Below are 20,119 nucleotides of genomic sequence, written 5' to 3'. Positions count from 1 at the left end.
CTGAAACTATGCTGCTTTATCCTTCCTCCACTAAAAGAGCTGTCAGCTTTGCATATTTTGGTTCACGGTCTGGTGTGGGGTTGGAGGGCAGTGACAACCCGCTTAGGGCTTGTCTGCTGCTTAACAACAGTTTTTGGTCGCACCGCGCACGGCACAACAGCAAGGGTCCGACGAAGTCACGAATCATAAACACACGCAGGCTTGCTTGCAGGCTATAATCTAGAGTTGTCCCGAAATTCCCTATTGCCACCCTGCCCCTGCTACTGGGACACCATCTGCCTGAAAAATAACCTCTGTCGTTCATTTTGTTATAACCCGGAGTTGTGCAATAGCTATATTCAACAGTTCAGAAAAGTTGGTTTACTATGCAACAACACTCATTCACAGGGTCAAGAAGAGACAGGACATGATTGGAGCCTTCAAGGTGGAACCACTCTACCTGAGACATGAGAACCAGGAGTCAGGTAAGTTCATCTCACCTCAACTGCACTACACACTACATACCAAAATAGTCAAATTAGGTCACTTCCTCGCCTTCAGAACCCAACAATGTTGCTACACACAGAAAACAAACTCTTTTGATTGTGTTCGAATCAAATTTCAATTCCGTAAAATAGGCCCATACACAAACCAAAAGTTAAGCGATATGGAATAATTCAAGAGTCGATGCATTATGTGTGTAGAATGCATTTCTGCAGATGTAATTTGCCTGACAGGCAAGCAGAACGACGTGAGCCACTTGTCACTGAACTAAGACACCTTACCAAAGCTTTCTCTTGTTCAAGCTGGACCCTCCAATGTAATTAGTGGTTATTAGCAGTGGTAAACATGAGCCTACATTCCGCGGGGATGATCTGGTAGCTTGTGGCAGTGACATGAGGGGATTGTGTGCGTGAGTTTATGTGCGCACACGCGCGCGTGTGTGTGGGTGGAATGGCAGCACCTGCAACACAAAGTGCGACCACAAGAACACAGATACAGGCAAGGTTATTTTAGTATTGGTCAGTATTGGTAATGATTATAATAATGATGATTGAGAGTTGATGAAAAGTAGCATTTATGTCAAATGAGCTCTATAAAGACACATTAACAGTTCGAATTTAGAGCCTCTTTATATGGGCTTCTGATGAGTTTAAAAACTGGAAAAAAACTAAATGACTGATGTATTTTTCATCAACAGGGCTAGTGACCGATTATAGGGTAAGAACATACTCTCTTTATTTAACAGAAATATTAGAAAAAGAAAAAAAATATATAGATATAGCACGTGCTTTTCATGTGGTGCTTGTTTTCTTTCTCTCAGCATTGGCAGATTCCACTGGGCAGACGATTCCGCTCGCTCAAAATGTGGTTTGTCTTTCGCATGTACGGCCTGCAAGGATTACAGGCGCATATACGCAAGGTATTCCTTTAAATCCAATTTGTTTTGGGAGCTCGCTCTGGTCCATTACAAATTGCTGTTACCTGATGTTTACTGACACGTCTTATACAATTGCTAATTGTCGTGTTGTCTAGTCAAACAATTCATGGTCTTGATTAAGAAAACATGTTTTTTTTTTAGGTTTTCATTCAAGATTTTAATTTGGTCACCTGCCAGTGGAATCGTTTCTGCTATCACAAATCATGCAGTACTGCATACCGTTTGTGTTCGTGTCAAATAAACTATGATTGTATTATGTCAAAAGACAAACATAATATAGTCTTACAAGTTTTAATTTGGCAAGTAAATTGAAGTTGCATCATAAATTAGTGTGTACAGCTATGTATTTAATCCCATTATTAAGAACATGAATCAGTTCAACTCAGTTTAGATTGTAACGTAGTACAATGCAATGGTCATGAGTATGTAAGCTCATTTTGACCTTTGGAATCTTGAAAAGCTGATTTCAATTCCTTTGGTATTAAAAGTCAGACTAGATTGTGCTGAAAATTGCAAAATGGGCAAACTCATTTGCAACCATTGGAATGCACTTCTGTCTTTCTTGCTGGAAGAAATGAGTTATTGCACTTGTATATCTGTGATTATCTTGGGATCCTCTACCGTCACTCTGCCGTAAAGCTCCTGATACCACGAGTCTCTTCATTGCATTGCTTCTTTTTCTGTGTGTGTGTTTTCATCAACATGTGACTCACACACATCTGCTCTGCAGCTTTCTTTTTATATAGTAACCTTTTCCTGCATTTCCACAGCCCGTCCACCTTCACCCTGTCCTCCTTGCCTTCATGATGTTTCATCCCTTCGTGCCTGTCTCTCCTCTTCATCTTCCACTTTGTTCCCTCCAGTCGGCTCTGTCAATCAAATGAGCCTGTTTTGAGTTTACGCTCCGTTTTAAATTAGCAACATTGATCCCTACAGCCATAAGTCATTTCCGATTATCCCAGATTGAGTTGCACACGCTGAACGTCTAGATGACGTGGAACAGATCAAATTTGGAACCACAATTCCCTTTGTTTTGTAGTTGCTAAGTGTCTGGGTCAGGCAGCTTATCCGGCAATGCAAGTTCCACTGTATCGCTTGAAATTCTCACTGTAGCAGTTACATGATGATATTAAATCAAGTATTATTTATTAACACATAGCACTCTGCCATTGTAAAATGCTCAACTTGAGCCACAAAATTGAGCACCACTTTACCATGGAGGTTTTACAATGCAAGCAGCTATTATGTGCACGATTTCAGAAATGATTGGTCTTGGTGAAAGTTAATGTCATTTAGATGTTTGTCAATGTCATTTTTATTTCCAGTACGCTTGGGATTGGTTCATTGTCCAAATTGAATGTATCACTATTTTTGTATGTACTTATTTTTCTTGTTGAGGTTTAGTGTTTTAAAGGCTTAACGGTTTTAAACCATTTTTTTTTTATTAAATGTTATTTAAATACATGTTGTCTAAATTGTATATCCCTCCTCCACTATCGTTTTGGATAAGGATGTTCAGATTTATACTGACATTAGAACACGTTGTGAGACCAAGTACACGGTACTGCCATCTAGCGGACGTAGACAGTGCACACATCATTTCCGAGGTTAATGTGATTCATTAGAAATGTTTCTGTCGCAGTTAACAACAAATGTCCCTGAGATGACAGTGAAAAATGCAATGCAAATTATGTACACATAAAGTGGATGGTAATACCACTATTGTTTCTGTCTTCAGCAAGTGGGCCTGGCCAAGGAGTTTGAGAGTCTGGTACGAGCAGACAAGAGATTTGAGATCTGTGCTGACGTCATCATGGGTCTGGTTTGCTTCAGGCTGAAGGTAACATTCAACTCTCAAAATATATTGCTGGATAAACCCTCATTGCATTTGGCCTCGATTCCAACTGAGGTCGTCGCTTAAAGCAGTGATTCTCAATTGGTGGCCGGGGACCCAAATGTGGGTCGCAGAGTCGTTTTGGGTGTGTCGCGGACAGGTTGCTTTGGTGTGCAGCTTTCATTTCCTAAAAAGAAGAGATCAGTCCCAGTTTTCCCAAATATACATTCTTGTACATGCAATTATGGTCACCCTCGGTTTCTTCGTAAGGTGCTCTGAAAGGCACTAAATATGAGTAGTTGTGTTTGAAAATATGATATTCATACTTGTTAACACTAGTTCTTTATTGTTCTTAACCTCTGTGAGTGGGTTCCGATTTTGCGACAATAGAAAAATGCGCGTCCCAGGGTAACGACAGTTGAGAACCAATGGCTAAAAATGTCACATTTTCAAAACATTCCCATTGCTCTCATACTGACCTTCACTTGGAGAAAATATTTTTATTGCAAGATAAAAACCAAGGGCAAAGTATACAGACCCTTGTATATCCCTACTACTTCATTTGATCACCTATATACTGTAGTACTGTGTATTGCTGACAATGAATGACCACAAATTATAACTTGTGGTCATTCATTGTCAGCAATTTAGCACATGATGACACACACAGAGTTAAATGAAGTCAGTGCTGTGTGAGCCAATGTGATCAGTCTCACAGCTTGTTTTGTTTTTCACTCCCTCTCAGGGCTCCAATGAGCTGAATCAGAATCTGCTGAAGAGGATCACAAAGAGCAGAGAGATCCACTTGGTGCCTTGTCATCTTACCGGACGCTTTGTCCTGCGCTTCGCCATTTGCTCGCGCACCACTGAGTCTCGTCACATCCGGCAAGCGTGGCGGCACATTACACAGCTGACCTTTGAACTCCTGCAGGATAACATTCAATAACAACTGGGCAAACAAGTCACAGTATAAATGTTATTAACCCAATGTTGCAGAGAAGGAATGTCAGATAGGACAAAACACACACACACACACTATAGCTACTTTCAGGCTTAAAAACTGGTTTGCACACTTAAAAAAAATGTGGAAATTATTTGGCATGGTAAAGCATGTCTGCCTCACAGAGGTCCTGGGTTCAAATCTCTGCTCACTCCCTCTGCATGGGAACTCCAACTGCCTCCCACATTACCAAAATATCTTCCTTAGCTATTCATTGCCTATGTAGCGTCTGTGTCCTGTGTAAAATGTGGGTTGTGGTGAACTCAAAATGTATTTTCTGTGGTGTCCGATGAATGTACAGTATTGCACTTTGTATGTGTTTGTTTTTGTTAATTTGCCTGCAAATGTATGTATGTATACTCATTTAGACATTTAGTGAAGGATCATTAACAAACAGAACATTACTGACTTAGCTATAGATGCAAATTATTATTATTATTATTTTTTAAGATTATTGTCACTGTTTTTAATATGGACATTAATTTTAACCAAATTGATGTACATTTAAAAATGTTTAAAGGTACTTTCTGCACTGTTACATACACATATTGCCCATGTGGTGCAGAAAACAATGAACAGGAATGTGGCCATTGACAAGGGAATCCAATCAATTAAACTATTTAATTCAATATCCATCACCGTTCAGAATTTACACGTACAATACAGTGTGTAGTCACAGGGTGCTGATTAAATGAGGGTGATCAAGTATTGCTGGCAGAAAAGATTGTTTTAGCAATGTGACAGTGATGAAGATGAATATCAATCTTTGACCTCAAGCGTATTTGGTTGCCTTGTATTATTTTGAATCACATGTGGGAGTGTTTGAGGAAGATGAGTTGAGAATTGCTTTCGAGCAGTGACAAAAGTAGGCTTAAGGATGAAACACTTCACAGGGACAAATATTAAATATCCATTCATCCTCAACACCACTTCTCCTGTTCAGGGTCAAAGCTGACTTTGGGAAAAAGGCAGACTACATCCTGAACTGGGTGCCAGTCAGTCACAGGGCACATATAGACAGAGACAACAATTCACACTCACATTCACACCATCACTGAGTGGGATCTGAACCCACGCTGCCCACACCAAAGTCAGATGAGTGTACCACTACACCATCAGTGACTCAAATATTAAACAACACATGAAACACAACATCCTCAGAAATGAATGAATGAATCACTAATATGTGCACATATTATTATATTTTCTAAAAAACTACACACTGCCCGACACAGTTTTATTACACGGTGTCTGATTTGTATTCTTCCCATCTCCTCCACACATCAAGGAAGCTGCTGATGAAGTGTCTCTGGCTTGGCTATGTATGTGGTGCTACAGGCTTGTCAGAATAATAAAGTCTTCTGCTGTCAGCAACGATAATTTATTTTCTTCTCTTTACAGACACTCAATAGACTTGTTTGATAGAATTTTGCTCTGATTAGAGAAACATTTGGAATCCATGCACATTCTAAACAGATGAGAGCCACATAAAAATGTATGCATTTAAAGTGTTAGACATGCTGAATTTTGACTGACACTGTGACTCAAGTGTGCCTTCTCCAAACATGATGTTTAACTGATTCCTACACTGTTCAGTAGGACTTAGATCAAGACTCACAGAAGATTACTTCAGAATGTTTGATTCATAGCCATTCTTGGGTACATTTTTGTGTTTGCAGTCTGAGAACTCACAACCTGTGACTGAGACCAAGCCTTCTCACCGGGGTTTTAGGTTAACAATGGCCAACTAGCCAAATGCTGGTGGATTTCAGCAGTGGCTAGTAACATTGGCTCTCCAATGAGCCACTTTGGCAGATTGTTTTATGCGAACTATGGCATGCATCGTGCAGGCGACTTAGAGACACTGTACACACATAAAGATTTTTCCACTCTTAAAAGATATTTTATCTGGTGCAGACCCCACACGTGAAGTTAAAAAATCGGCCATTTAACAGTTTTGTTCGTCGTGTGAGGTGTGCTGTGAGAATCTCAACACAGCACACCACACACATAAAGATTCTGTTCCATTGCCGATCTAGAAATCTTTCGTGATCACATGTGATCTAAAAAAACATGAAGAAGAAGAAACGCTTCCGGATACGCGCCGATGTTTTCCGAATGTTCTTGAAAGTTGCTGAAGCCCAGAACCTTGTAAAATGGTGATGTTCTCAAAAAAATACTACTTGCCAACTGGGGAATCCACTTTTCAACAAAAAACACCACGTTCGCTTTCATTTACGCTCATTTCCGTGTTCGTCGGTCTTGGCTGCTTCTTTGATTGATTCATTTTGTGTCACGTCACCATTCTCGTCGTCATGACTCAGGAGAAGTTCCCCACACACATGGAGAGTTTTGCTCGTAAATAGTGAAAACGTTCATAATTGAAGATTGTCAGCCCGATCTGATTCAGACCCTAAAATCGGGACAAATCCACTCTTAACAGACATCAGACCTAAGGACGATCTTATAGGATAATATTATAAAACTTAACATTGTCTGGTGTTTGACATGCTTGGTTGGGAAGGGGCAACATCGGCACAAAAACAGACCGATTGTCTTTATGCATTTACCAGGCCTTAGAGGCACTGTGGCTTTGATGAGGATATTATTTACCTCAAAGGGCAATAACATGCATTACTCACTAGACTGCACAAGTGAGCGACAACAAGGCGGGTCATTAATCACAAGATGAAACTCACGTTGCTTGATTACATAAACCAACAGTTAGTGAACAATAATAAAATAAACGGGTTGGATGAACACTCATAATTTCTACTACTACTACTACTACGGATTAATTAACATCTAAACTCAACAATAAAGTCTACCAGTAAGTCAACTATTTACACAAAGCCGCTTGGCATGCTGGGTATTCCAGCATCAACTTCCTCGACACCACAATATATTTAATTGTACTTTTCTAAAACGGGATCTAACAGTATAAACCAGACCTATTTAACTGGTAGCCTATTTGAAATTTAATTCAATTCTGCCCGGACTTTATTATTTTAATATGATGTAACGTGTGTGTGCTTGCAGTGATCCATAAAATCATGGCGATACAAAAACCCATATGACAAGTTTGTCCAAGTAGACTTAAATAGCTCCTCGCACAACTGCACAAAGGATCTACTGGCTTGCACCAAAATCCAATCATCCATAAAACCGCACCCAACAAGATGGGACTACATCGCTATTCACTACACACTTTGTGAAACAAGACAGGCTTCAAAATGTCTCTCTTAAAGCAGAAAAAAATAGAAAAACGCAAAGTGGATGTTAAAAACCGGCAATTCCAGACAGAATGGACTGAGAAGTATTTATTTTGTCTGCCGAACGCAACAAGTATTAAACAGGTAACCTGGTGATATGGATATGAGATCTTTTACCGAGTCCGAAAGAGTAAACAACTGCATGCTTGCTGAAATTGATGAACTGACTTGACAATAAATCTAAGCAGTTTGTCACTTCAGCTATTAAAAAATAGTGTCTCTCTCAGACACAGCATCTCTTCGCATAGTGGAACTACTTGCAAAGTATGTTGCAGGAAAACTTCTGAAAACCTGGGAGGAGCAAAATATATTGCTGTGGGCAAATCAACTGATTGTACAGACACGGCCAAGCTGAAGTGTAATGCTAAACTGAATTTCTTTTTCGATCATATTTATTTTCTATTTCAAAAGAGACTCACCAAAGTCTGTGTGGTGTTCAGACTCAGAAGTCTGAATTGTATGGTGGTTCTTGTAGCGTTGAAAAAAAAAATATAGTCTTGTTTTTGTTGGGCACAGGGGTAAAATACGTTTAAAAGGGTTGTAAATGTAGTTGGTTAATCCATCCATCCATTTTCCGTACCGCTTTTTCTCACTAGGATCGCGGGCGTGCTGGCACCTATCTTAGCTGACTTATGGGCGAGAGGCGGCATACACCCTGAACTGGTCACCAGCCAATTGCAGGAGACATATAGACAAACAAGCATTCACACTCACATTCACACGTGCAGGCAGTTTAGAATCTTCAATAAACCTTGGAATGGGTCTGCTATCATTTTTCTCTTCCTAAAATAATCACTTGTCTGTTCTAAGGTCAAAAACAACACCAAAGCAATGATGTCATGACATAACACTTACTACATACTACTCACATGTATTCCTCAAGCAATATGTCAACTCTTATTTACACACAATCACTGAGGCAAATGCAATTTCTAGTTTCAAAATATGACTTTCCCAAGCAATATCAGTTAAGAGTGGGTGAGCCATTGATACTGATGGCAGAATGTCCACTCCCAGTGAAAGCCTCTTGGCTGAAATGAGATGCTGTTTGGCAACGCCATTACGGACTTCCCTAAGTGACTTTTTGATTCCCAGGGTGCTTTTAGAATCCCTTTTCCAGTTGTAATTAAACATTTATTTGATCTGTTTGGACTAAGAGGGTATTCAGATTCAGAAAACTATGGCTAAAACGCAATACAGGTTTGGAAACACATTTGTACATGCTTATAAAAATATCAGTCAAAGTTTAATGATCCACATTGCTCTTTACAACTACACTTCTTCATAAAGGTGTATCTGCACAGTTTTAACGAAAGAGGTCACTGTTAAACACGCAACTTCAAACTCATATTGGCCATTGTAGTCAACAGACCAACGACCAACCACATTATCACCAATTACTTACACAATATAATGCTATCGAATAAAATACAGAATTGTGTCAAATCTTCTGCCTCTACAAAGACAATAATGTTCAGTTTTGATGTCAAAGAGGTATTAATTTAACAATATATTCATTATTGTGGTTCTAGTTCAAGTTTGCAGTGGTGTAGTACTGTACTGCATCATATCCACAGTTCCTTGATATTTTTGACACTCATGTAACCAACTGAGGCAAAGGAAATGTTAGAGCCAACTGTCGTTTTGATGCAGTACAGATATACACCACTGCCAACCACAACAATAGCAGCCTTTTTTCAGGTGGGCCATAATTTGCCCCCTATGACTGCAATTGTTACCGGGGGGGCTGCACCTAGAAATTCTGTCCATGAAAGGTAATAAATACAAAGTGTGGCAAAGGGCAGCCTTGGCGAAGTCCAACTCTCACTCGAAATATATCCGACTTACTGTCGGCAATGCGGACAAAACTCTGATAACGGTCGTACAGGGACTGAACAGCCCTTATCAGGGGGTCAGGTACCCCATACTCCCGGAGCACCATCCAAAGGACTCCTCAAGGGACACGGTCAAATGCCTTTTCCAGCTCCGAAAAACACATGTAGACTGGTTGGGCTAACACTCATGCACCCTCCATAACCGTGCTGAGGGGGGTAGAGCTGGTCAACTGTTCCATGGCCAGGACAAAAACCACATTGCTCCTCCTGAATCTGAGATTCAACTTTCTTCGAAGCCGCCCGGAAATCGTTCTCAATGGCCTCACCGAACTCCTCCCAAGCCCGAGTTTTTGCCTCAGCGACCACCAAATCTGCATTCCACTTGGCTAGCCGGTACCCATCAGCTGTCTCCAGAGTCCCACAAGACAAAAAGGCCCGATAGGACACCTTCTTCAGCTCGACGGCATCTCTTACCGCTGGTGTCCACCAACAGGTTCAGGGATTGCCACCACGACAGGCACCGACCACCGTACAGTCACAGCTCCGGCCGGCCGCCAGTATTGGTAACTGACAGCATGTTGCAATGGAATTGTCGGTTAGCTGTTGAAGAAGTTGATTGCAAGAGGGAAGAAGCTGTTGGAATGTCTGCGCCTACCTGAGGGAAGGAGCTGGAAGAGCCTGTGACCGGGATGTGTTGGGGACTGCAATGATGGTGGAGCATTTGAAACAGGATGGTACTTTGCACAGTTCCAGAGATCTATTGAGGATCTGTGTGAAGACTGGAGCGAGCTGGTCCGCGCAGACTTTGAGGCAGGATGGGGACACATGGTCCGGGCCTGCCGCTTTGTTAATCTTTTATTGTTTGAAGATGCGTCTCACATCCTGTTCGTGGATGGTTAACGCAGAAGTCAGAGGTGTGATTGTCGTCGTTGATGCGGCTGGGTGGGTGTGGGGTGTGAAAGTGTCCTTTTCAAATCTGCAGTAGAAGGTATTCAAGTCGTTGGCTAGTGTGCTATTGTTCTCGGCTTGGGGGGGATCGTCGCTTGTAATTGGTCAGCGATTGGAATGCATGCCAGACTGATTTAGAGTCGTTAGCGCTAAACTGTTTTTCCAACTTTTCTGAATAGTTCCTCTTTGCAATGTTGATTTCTTTAGTCAGCTGCTTTCTAGCTCGATTATACAGGGCACTGTCCCTGCTTTGATATGCGTTTTCCTTAGCTTGGCAAAGTTGCTTAAGTTTGGCAGTGAACCACGGCTTGTTGTTATTGAATGTGCGAAATGACTCTGTTGGTACACACACATCTTCACAGAAACTAATATAGGATGTGACAGTGTCCGTATATTCATCCAGGCTGCCAGCTGAATTTTCAAAGACACTCGAGTCTGTGGAGTCTAAACAGCTTTGAAATTCTTTCTTTGCTTCATTGGTCCACTTTTTCACAGTTTTCACTGTAGGCTTTGCGCATTTAAGTTCTTGTCTGTACGTTGGTATTAAGTGAATTAAGCAGTGATCAGACGAGCCCAATGCTGCACGAGGTTTGGCACGGTATGCGTTATTTAGTGTAGTATAGCAGTGGTCTAAAATGTTATTTTCCCTAGTAGGACAGTTGATGTGCTGCTTGTATATAGGGAGTTCGTGGTTGAGTTTAGCTTTGTTAAAGTCCCCGAGAATAATGAGGAGTGAGTCCGGGTGTTTTTTTTCAATTTCGTTTACTTGTTCGGCGAGCATTAGCAGTGCGGCGTTCGTGTTAGCTTGAGGCGGAATGTAGACACCAGCGAGAATGAATGATGCGAACTCACGAGGCGAGTAGAATGGCTTACAGTTCAAAAACAGCGACTCTAAATGCGGGCTCCAGTGTGTGCTGAGCTCCATGATGTCCGTACACCATTTTTCATTGATATACAAGCATATCCCGCCGCTTTTTGTTTTCCCCGATGATTCCATGTCGTGGTCTACCTGGTGAAGATAGAAGCGGGGAAGCATGACGGCGCCATCGGGTACAGCTTCACAAAGCTAAGTCTCCGTAAAGCACATGGCGGCGGAAAGTCTTTACTGGTCTTTATCAGAAGATGAAGCTCGTCCATTTTGTTGGGTAGGGAGTGTAGATTCGCGTGGTGGATCGACGGAAACGTCAATCAGTATCCTATCTTGCGGAGCTTCACCTGGATGCCAGCTCACTTCCCTCTGTGGCATCGCCTCTGCCTCCATGAGCCAAAGACTGCGGTCGCTGCTCCGGTGAGTAACTCAGGGAAAAAACTGAGCGGATTTGTGAAAGTTGGTGAAAGAGAGTCCGGAGTAGCCTCCTTGAGCAAGTCTCCCCTTGTGTAAGTAAGTTGTGCAATGTCACCAAAGACGAACGAAAAACACAAAAACAATACTAGAGAGAGGGTAACTGAGGCATCCACACCGGTAGGCGCCATCTTGGTCCACCTGGGCTCAATGTCCACTGCGACGTGCTCGAAGTTCTGCCGGATGTGGGAGTTGTAACTCCTTTTAACGGAGGACTCTGCCAGACGTTCCCAACAAACCCTCACAATACGCTTGGGTCTGCAGGTCGGACCAGTATCTTCCCCCACCATCGGAGCCAACTCACCACCAGGTGGTGATCGGTTGACAATTCTGCCCCTCTCTTCACCCGAGTGTCCAAGACATGCAGCTGCATGTCCGATGAGACGACCACAAAGTCGATCATTGAACTGCGGCTTAGGGTGTCCACATGTGCATTTGGCACCAGGACACCCTAAGCTGCATGTCTGAAGATGGTGTTTGTTATGGACAATCTATGACAAGCACAGAAGGCCAATAACAGAACACCACTCGGGCTCTGATCGGTTCCTCCCAATCACACCCTTCCAGGTCTCACTGTTATTGCCCACGTGAGTGTTGAAGTACCTCAGAAGATCGAGGGAGTACCAGGTAGGGGTGCTCTCCAGCACCCTCTCCAAGGACCCCAAAAAGGGTGGGTACTCTGAACTGCTATTTGGCGCATAGGCACAAACAACAGTCAGGACCCGTCCTCCCACCTGAAGGCGGAGGAAGGCTACCGTCTCGTCCATCGGTTTGAACCCCAACGTACAGGCACTGAGACATGGGGCAATCAGTATGCCCACACCTGCATGGCACCTCTCACCATGGGAAACGCCAGAGTGAAAGAGAGTCCAATCCCTCTCAGGAGGACTGGTACCAGAGCCCAATCTGTGTGTCGAGGCGAGACCAACTATATCCAGTTGGAATTTCTTGACCTTGCACACCATCTCAGGCCTCTTCTCTGCCAGAGAGGTGACATTCGATGTCCCTCAAGCTATCTTATGTCACTTAGGATCGGACCGCCAAGGTCTCTGCCTCCGGCCGCCGCCCACCTCACATTGCACCTGACCACTTTGTTCCCTCCCACAGGTGGTGAGCCCAAGGGAAAGGGGACCCACATTTCCTTTCTGGGCCTCATGGGTGCAGGCCAGGCCACCAGGCACTCGCTATCGAGCTCCACCTCCAGGCCTGGCTCCAGAGGGGGTTATTATTATTATTATTATTATTGAGTATTATCCTCATAAAGACAGAATGTTTTATACAACTCTTGGATGTCATTATACAGTGAAAATGCTCATAATGTTGTGGCTGGTCAGTGCCCATGTCTCCAGCACGGTACATGATTGTGTTCCTTGCAGTTAACATGTACTGTACGCCATGTTGTGTAACTAAAGGGCCCTTGCACATGTTGCACTTGTGGAATTTACGTGCTCATCATTCCTTTCTTTTAAATAATACACTTTAACTGACAGTAAAATAAATTGTTTGGTCATTTTTCCATTCTTAGATCAAGTTGACGTAATACTGCCATTTCCCATAGTTTTAAAACAAAACAAAACTATATTACACTTTTTGGCAGGAACCTCCCAGGTGGTGAATAATGCCTCGCCACCAGATTCAGTTTAAAGTGTGGTCCAATACATGTTAGCACCACTGTTTATGGCACTTTAGGCTCAAAAGCCTCCAATTCAATGACCTGGTCTAATGCTTGCATGTAAAGCCACTTAAACTTGGGAAGCATCAGAGGGGAAAACATTATAATTGAGCAGCCATCAACGCATAACCCAAACTTGTTCCTGTTACATGGCCAGCATTTAATGTCTTGTGTTGAACTGTGCACTGACTGCTGTAATAATGAATAACTGTAATCATATTTCAGTTCGATTAGGAAAAGTGTTTCCGCTCTTATAACTGAATATGCACAGTGTGTTATTTCACACTTTTATTATGTAAGAGATGTGGTGTTAGGTTACGCCTTGCCTTTTGTCCCCCACAACTTAAGAATTCTCAGATGTCTTTATATTACATCTCTGTGACCGCTCCCCCCAAGGATCAAGAATTACACTACGCTTCCAAAGGTTTTTGGTTTTTTTTGTCTTGCTATTGGTCACATCCAGTGGGTACGGAAAGTTTTCAGTCCCCCTTAAATTTTCCACTCTTTGTTATATCGCAGCCATTTGTTAAAATAATATAAGTTAATTTATTTTCCCCATTAACGTACACACAGCACCACATATTGACATAAAAAAAAAACGTAATTGTTGAAATTTTTGCTGATTTGTTAAAAAAGATAAACTGGAATATCATCCAGCCATAAGTAGTCAGACCCTTTGCTGTGACACTCATATATTTAACTCGGGTGCTGTCCATTTCTTCTGATCATCCATGAGATGGTTCTACACCTTGATTGGAGTCCAGCTGTGTTTGATTATACTGATTGGACTTGATGAGGAAAGCCACACACCTATTTTACTACTATTTCTGTTTTTCTTTTTAATAAATCTGCAAAAATTTCGACAATTACGTTTTTTTTCTGTCAATATGGGGTGCTGTGTGTACATTAATGTGGTAAAAAAATAACTTAAATGATTTTAGCAAATGGCTGCAATATAAAAAAAGAGGGGAACATTTAAGGGGGTCTGAATACTTTCTGTACCCACTGTGTACTGCTGGCCTGATGGCAAGAGATTTCGTTATGGTTAAAGGTGGCTGAGGGCTGAGTCAAAAAACAAAACAAGGATAGCATGCATTGTTGACAGCATGCGATTTTCCCCTCGTGTGCTGCTTATTAAAAGCTAACGGGATCGAAAGCTCAAAGGGACTTTGTTTGCAATGAACGGCTAGTTCCCCAAGGAAATCAGCAAGAGGCGTAAAACATTGTACCCGTTGATGAAGGATCACAGTGAGAAAGGCAAACCAGCGTGGCTAATTGTCGATAAGCTATATGTCGACGGCCAACTGTTTTCGTGATGCCAAACCCTGGCTCTTCCAGATAAGTACTTCTTTTGATCTGTTGTCTTTAGGAATTGTCAAAACTGTATTGTAGCTTGTGTCATTCTTTCCACTTTTGCTTAGATAAAAAAAAAACAAAAAAAAACGGAATCACGCATGCCACCAGCATGAATCCTCACTCCTATCTTTCTGGCTCTGCTTGTTTCCACACACACTAAACACACAACTCGCTCAAAACTCTTCTTGCGCACTACAATCACCACACACCATATTATCCCCTTGTCACTGTTTGTTTTCTGTGTTCAGTGTTTGTTCGTTACCCTTCTATTTACTGCTGCAATACTTAAATATAGCATCTCTATCACCCTCTCTCAATAACATTTGCCAACACAATACCAAGAAATCTCCCCAAAACTGTCTAAAAAACAACAACAAAGAATACATACTACCCAATCTATTTAAAATTGTGATACACACTCCCATTATATGTCACACTTAACTTTTGTGTCATGGAATGTCTCAATACTAGTCCATAAAATACTACTTTTTACAATAAATAGTACAGTAACAGATCCAGGCTGATACATAATTATACTGGCTACAATAGTTAACAAACTTTACACAATTGAATAAGTAAAATTAGAAAATGGAATTGAGGAAAAAATTAAACACCTCAGAAGAATATGCAATTAATCCGACAGATACGCTTAGAAACCAGCTTCAAAAGGCAAAACATCAGTTAGACATTATCTTATCAAAAACAACAGATTTTCTACAACAGTTAAGATACACTAACTTTGAGTACAATAATAAATCAGGAAAATTCCTAGCGAAGCAACTTCAGCGCAATAAAGAAAAGTCATTAATTACAGCCATTCAAGATTCAAACGGCAACTGTACTCACTCACCACTAGAAATAAATGAAATATTTTACAATTATTATAGCAGCTTATACGCATCTTTGAACAACCCAGACCAAAAAGAAATTGAAACCTTTATTAAGGATCTAAACATTCCTCAATTAAATACACAAATTAAAGACAGCGTTGATATTCCTTTAACCGTCACAAAATGACGTACCGCATTAAAAAATATGCAATGGGGACAAGCGCTTGGTGGTAGAAAGTCGATCAAAATTAGTCACTGACTCATATAATTTTATAAATTTTCCTTTTGTGCTCAAATAATTGCATATCAGGAATTCCGCCCAGCAACAAGTGGCCCTGCAAACGTTTTGATGTCCATCCATCCATTCACTTTCCACCCCTTATCCTGGTCAGCATTGAGAGTGAACTATTCCAGCTGAGAAGCTGGAATACCTCGGGAAAACCGAGGGAGAACATTCAAACTCCGCAAAGAAAATGAACAAAAATTCAAACCCGGAAACTCTAAATGTGAGGCAGAGGAGCTACAGGCACATCTTCCACTGTGCTTCTGAATGTTTGATGTGATCGTGAAAATAGATTTAAATACTCCTATCTCTCTTGGCTATTGCACCAAATAGCTTGCTAAAATGTTATTTCCGTTAAATAATCAGTAAGGAATGAATGATGATTTGTTGTGTGCTGTCGGAGGACACATTGGCAGTTCCTATAAAAAAAATAACCAAGAGAAAATATTGTAGCCATATTTTGAAGAAAAAAAAGAAGAAATTCTGATTCTGACTGTGCCCCGCTGCACAAAGGTTTGTGCGGAAGAACTAGCCCTAAACCTTGAACTCAACCCCATCACATTTGGGATGAAATAGAACACAGATGGCGTGCCAGCAGCCCACCCCTCATGCCCAATACCAGTGAACTATGACCTCACAAATGTTCTTCTGGATGAATAGACATAAATTTCCTCAGACACACTCCAACATCGAGTGGAAACTGTTACAGCTACAAAGGGCGGCTCAAGTATGGTATAATTTCTTCCATTTTCACTTCCTGTAGGTGCAGCGCTCACTTGGCCAATAGATTTAGTGTATTCCGCAGCATTACAAGCGTGATAGTGAGAAAAGAAAGCCAAAGTGTAGCCATTGGCCAAATATTAGAAAAACAGACAGAAGATGAAGACAGAGCAAAAGCCATTATCATGCAGCGTTCAAGTTGAGATGCTGGAAAAGTGAAGCTCACAGTCTTTCTCTGGAATTAAAGTGGCTGTGTGTGCTAATTGATCTGGCTGCAACATGGCCATAAAATATCCTCTCTGGTCAAGAGGCCGAGTCTCGTCAGGGTGTTTAATGCATTTTGAAAGCCTTCATTTCGAGATGTGCACAATTAGCAAAAAATGCCTGTGGGAAGTTGTCCAAATCACTCCTAATGTATGGTGAGTAATGATGTAGGGCTGACGGTGGGTGCTTGTCTGTCTTCTTTTATATCTGTTGGAAGATCATGGATTCTTTGATGTATTATTTAATACATATGCTTGTCACGTATGGAGAGCAGCTGGACCCAAGAGCAGGCGGAGGCAGATAGATAGTGATGAACAGTTTTTTTAGGAAGGTAATGGAGGTGGTCCTGGGTGCGTTGGCAGGCAGTGGCGTGGACAGGTGACTGGCTTGGCGGGCAGGAATGACGTGTATCAGGAACACGGGGGAACAAGGAGAGGCACATGAGTCAAAAAGGGAAACAAGGAACAGTGTGGCTCACTTATGTGGGGTAAGTGGGCCGGTGTACCGCTGAAACAAGCTGCAATACTTTGGCGAGGACTTCCAGGAACAGGCAGGCTTATATGTAGGTGGTGACGAGGGCTGATTGGAGACAGGTGTGCGGCTTGAGGAAGGTGCTGAAAGAAAGAGGGGAGGAGAGAGAGAGAGAGAGAGAGAGAGAGGGGGCGCAAAGCGCCATCCAGGCTCCAAAAATGGTACTGCAGGGCAGTACATGACTGCTGTTATTGAATCATGTTTTACACTGAGCTTGTAATGGGCACACATTGATCGAGTACATCTGTTAGGTACAGTGGATCTAAAAAGTAATTAGATAGTAATAGTAGTAAATAGAAAATAGGTGTTTCTGCATGAAAGTCCCTCTACATGATATTTCAGACAGTGTAGTATGGTGGCTGCATTCTGACCGCTTGAAAGTAGCTAGTAATCTTCACTTAGCCTAGCTGATCAAGAAACTTGGTGTGGGGGTGGTTATTATGTAATTTAGCTCCACTGTAATGCAATGATAGGGAATTACAGAAGAATTCTCTCACCACATCATTTTCAGAAATAGGCAGATAAAAGATTTGTTTGGTTGTTTCATTTTAGACATGGTAGGTGGGCAGATACTCCAGGGACCCAGCTATGTGTACAAAAGATTAAAAAGCCCATCTTCCATAATATGTCCCCTTTAAAGCAAACGTTGCTTCAACAAAGTACATCCTAATGGCTCAAAAATTGTACAATTTGAATGAAAGAAACCCTTAAAAATCAGACAAAACTTTTGAGTTGTCTCAAGAGATGTTAGCTACTCTTTTACGACTTCAACTCAGGATTAAGGCAAAGCCTCGTTTTGATTTTAGTATAGTATACAAATACTGTACACAAGGTCTTCAGTTTACATCAGAGTTCCGTTCCTACAGCGGTGACATAACCAAATTTGTTGGAACGTGCCCCTTTTCCTGGCATCGCTCCTTTGAATGCCTGCATGTCTGGGATCTGGTTCTCAGTGTGGTGTGCAGTAAATAATATACAGATTTTAAATATATATATATATATATATATATATATATATATATATTAAACTGGCTTGTTTGGTTGCTAGTTCATGCAGAATGGAGGATCTGTATCCCTTTCATGCCAGAATTTTTCTTCTTCTGTGCAAACAGTGCAGTTTTTAATACTGGCACTGTGGTTCTTTGTATCATGATGGATATTAATTGAAAATGTCAGTCGGATAGATTTTGAAGGCGAGTGACAGACAAGAAAAAAGGAGAAGACAAAGAGAAAAATAAACATGGAAAGACAGGGCTCTAGCTGTTAGAAAAACAAAACAAAGCATTGGTATATGAAAAATACAATGTGACATTGGAGTCCAGTTTTATACGGGAGAGTAGTGCTTCACACTGAAGGAAGAACTGGACAATAAAGGATAGAACAGGATAGGATAGAACTAGACAGATTTTAGGTTGAATTATAAATTGTTTAATTTATGAAAATGAATTACATTAAATTGAAATTAGGATAATAAACCCTTTTGGGTAATTTTGTCTTAATAACAGGTGTCTTCACTTTCTGTACAGACTGTACCAAATTAATGTACAGTCCTAAACATGATGTTAAATCTGTTCCATTTAAGACAGCCAATGTCACAAGTAGACATTCTGGATAGCACAAACTGAAGAAATGGAGAGACTAACCATCAACTTTTTTTTAACTATCCATGCATCCATCTTCTTCTGCTTATCTTTTTTTTTTTTTTTTTTTCAACTTGTAAACACAGGCTTCATTTTCCTCTCATGTTTAATGATGCGCCACTGATGGTGTAGTGGTGCATTCGCCGGACTTCGGTGCAGGCAGCATGGGTTCAGTTCTCACTCAGTGACGGTCTGAATGTGAGTGGTTCTCTGTGTCTGTACGAGGCCTGTGGCTGCCTGGCGACCAGTTCAGGGTGTAGTCCGCCTTTCGCCCGAAGTCAGCTGGGATAAGCTCCAGCAGCCCGTGACCATGAACAGGATAAGCTGTATTGAGAATGGATGGATGGCTGGAATTGATGCACTTAGGTGATGCTGTGGCAGTGGACATCGCCACACTAACTGCTCATGCCCATGGAAAAGTAGATGGATATTACCTAGTGAGTGTGCAGCATAAATACAAGTACTGTAGTGTTTAGGAGATAATAAAAGTTCCGATGGAGAAGGAAATTCCATGAACACACGTGGGACATAAGAGACCTTGCATCTGTTTGGCATTAGTATTGCACTACTTGCACGTAAATCATGAGACTGAAGTAAGACATGCAATGAGGTAAGTTTCACAGCCTAAATACAGCAAAGCGGTGTGTTCCTGATGTATTCTGAAGGCTTTAAAAATCAAATAACGTCTTCTTCACTTTCGCCTTTTCTCTCTAAGTGCTTATTTAGTTGTCTTTTCACTTCATTCTAGCCAGCGGATTTCAGTTCACATATTAGGCAGCTAAAAATATTTCATTCATTTACAGCACACTGAATCATGGTCAAATTCACTTTGACCTACCAAGCCTGTCTCTTGTCTTTGCTATGTCAAACTGCAAGACCGCCCGCATGCAGAAAAGCAACAGAATCCAATGGACATAGGAGAGCAATAACTGTGGAAGTGAGAAGATTAGAGATTCCTCTCAGTGTGGGAGGCAAGAGAGAATGTTGTTTTGTTTTTTTGGTTCATGTTGCAGAGAAAATGTAATTAAAAATCAAACATTCATATTTTTGTCTTCTTTTACCATTACAATAACATACAAATAAACATGCTTTGACGTGACTATCATAATGATGATATAATGATAATTATAATACTGTTTTTGTGGTGATAAAAGATTGAGTCCTCCATGTTT

The 20,119-nt window shown here is 41.3% G+C and overlaps 1 protein-coding gene across 4 annotated transcripts in view; it reads left to right on the top strand.

Annotated features, from left to right (window-relative positions):
• The window catches only part of ddc (dopa decarboxylase), a 32,769-nt gene extending 27,145 nt beyond the window's left edge, over positions 1–5,624 (top strand). For 3 of the 4 annotated variants that reach the window (XM_061777166.1, XM_061777167.1, XM_061777165.1), the window contains 5 exons: positions 388–464; positions 1,181–1,200; positions 1,304–1,402; positions 3,159–3,260; positions 4,000–5,624. In XM_061777166.1, coding sequence (XP_061633150.1) covers positions 388–464; positions 1,181–1,200; positions 1,304–1,402; positions 3,159–3,260; positions 4,000–4,200 — 499 coding nt within the window. In that variant the 3' untranslated portion in view covers positions 4,201–5,624. The remainder of the gene's footprint in view (positions 1–387; positions 465–1,180; positions 1,201–1,303; positions 1,403–3,158; positions 3,261–3,999) is intronic. The other variant, XR_009789066.1, reaches the window with a different exon arrangement.
• The last annotated feature ends 14,495 nt before the right edge of the window (positions 5,625–20,119 follow it).

Source organism: Phyllopteryx taeniolatus, chromosome 6 (assembly GCF_024500385.1).
Source record: "Phyllopteryx taeniolatus isolate TA_2022b chromosome 6, UOR_Ptae_1.2, whole genome shotgun sequence".
NCBI classification, from domain to species: domain Eukaryota; kingdom Metazoa; phylum Chordata; class Actinopteri; order Syngnathiformes; family Syngnathidae; genus Phyllopteryx; species Phyllopteryx taeniolatus.
This window is presented reverse-complemented; position numbering and strand designations above follow the sequence as displayed.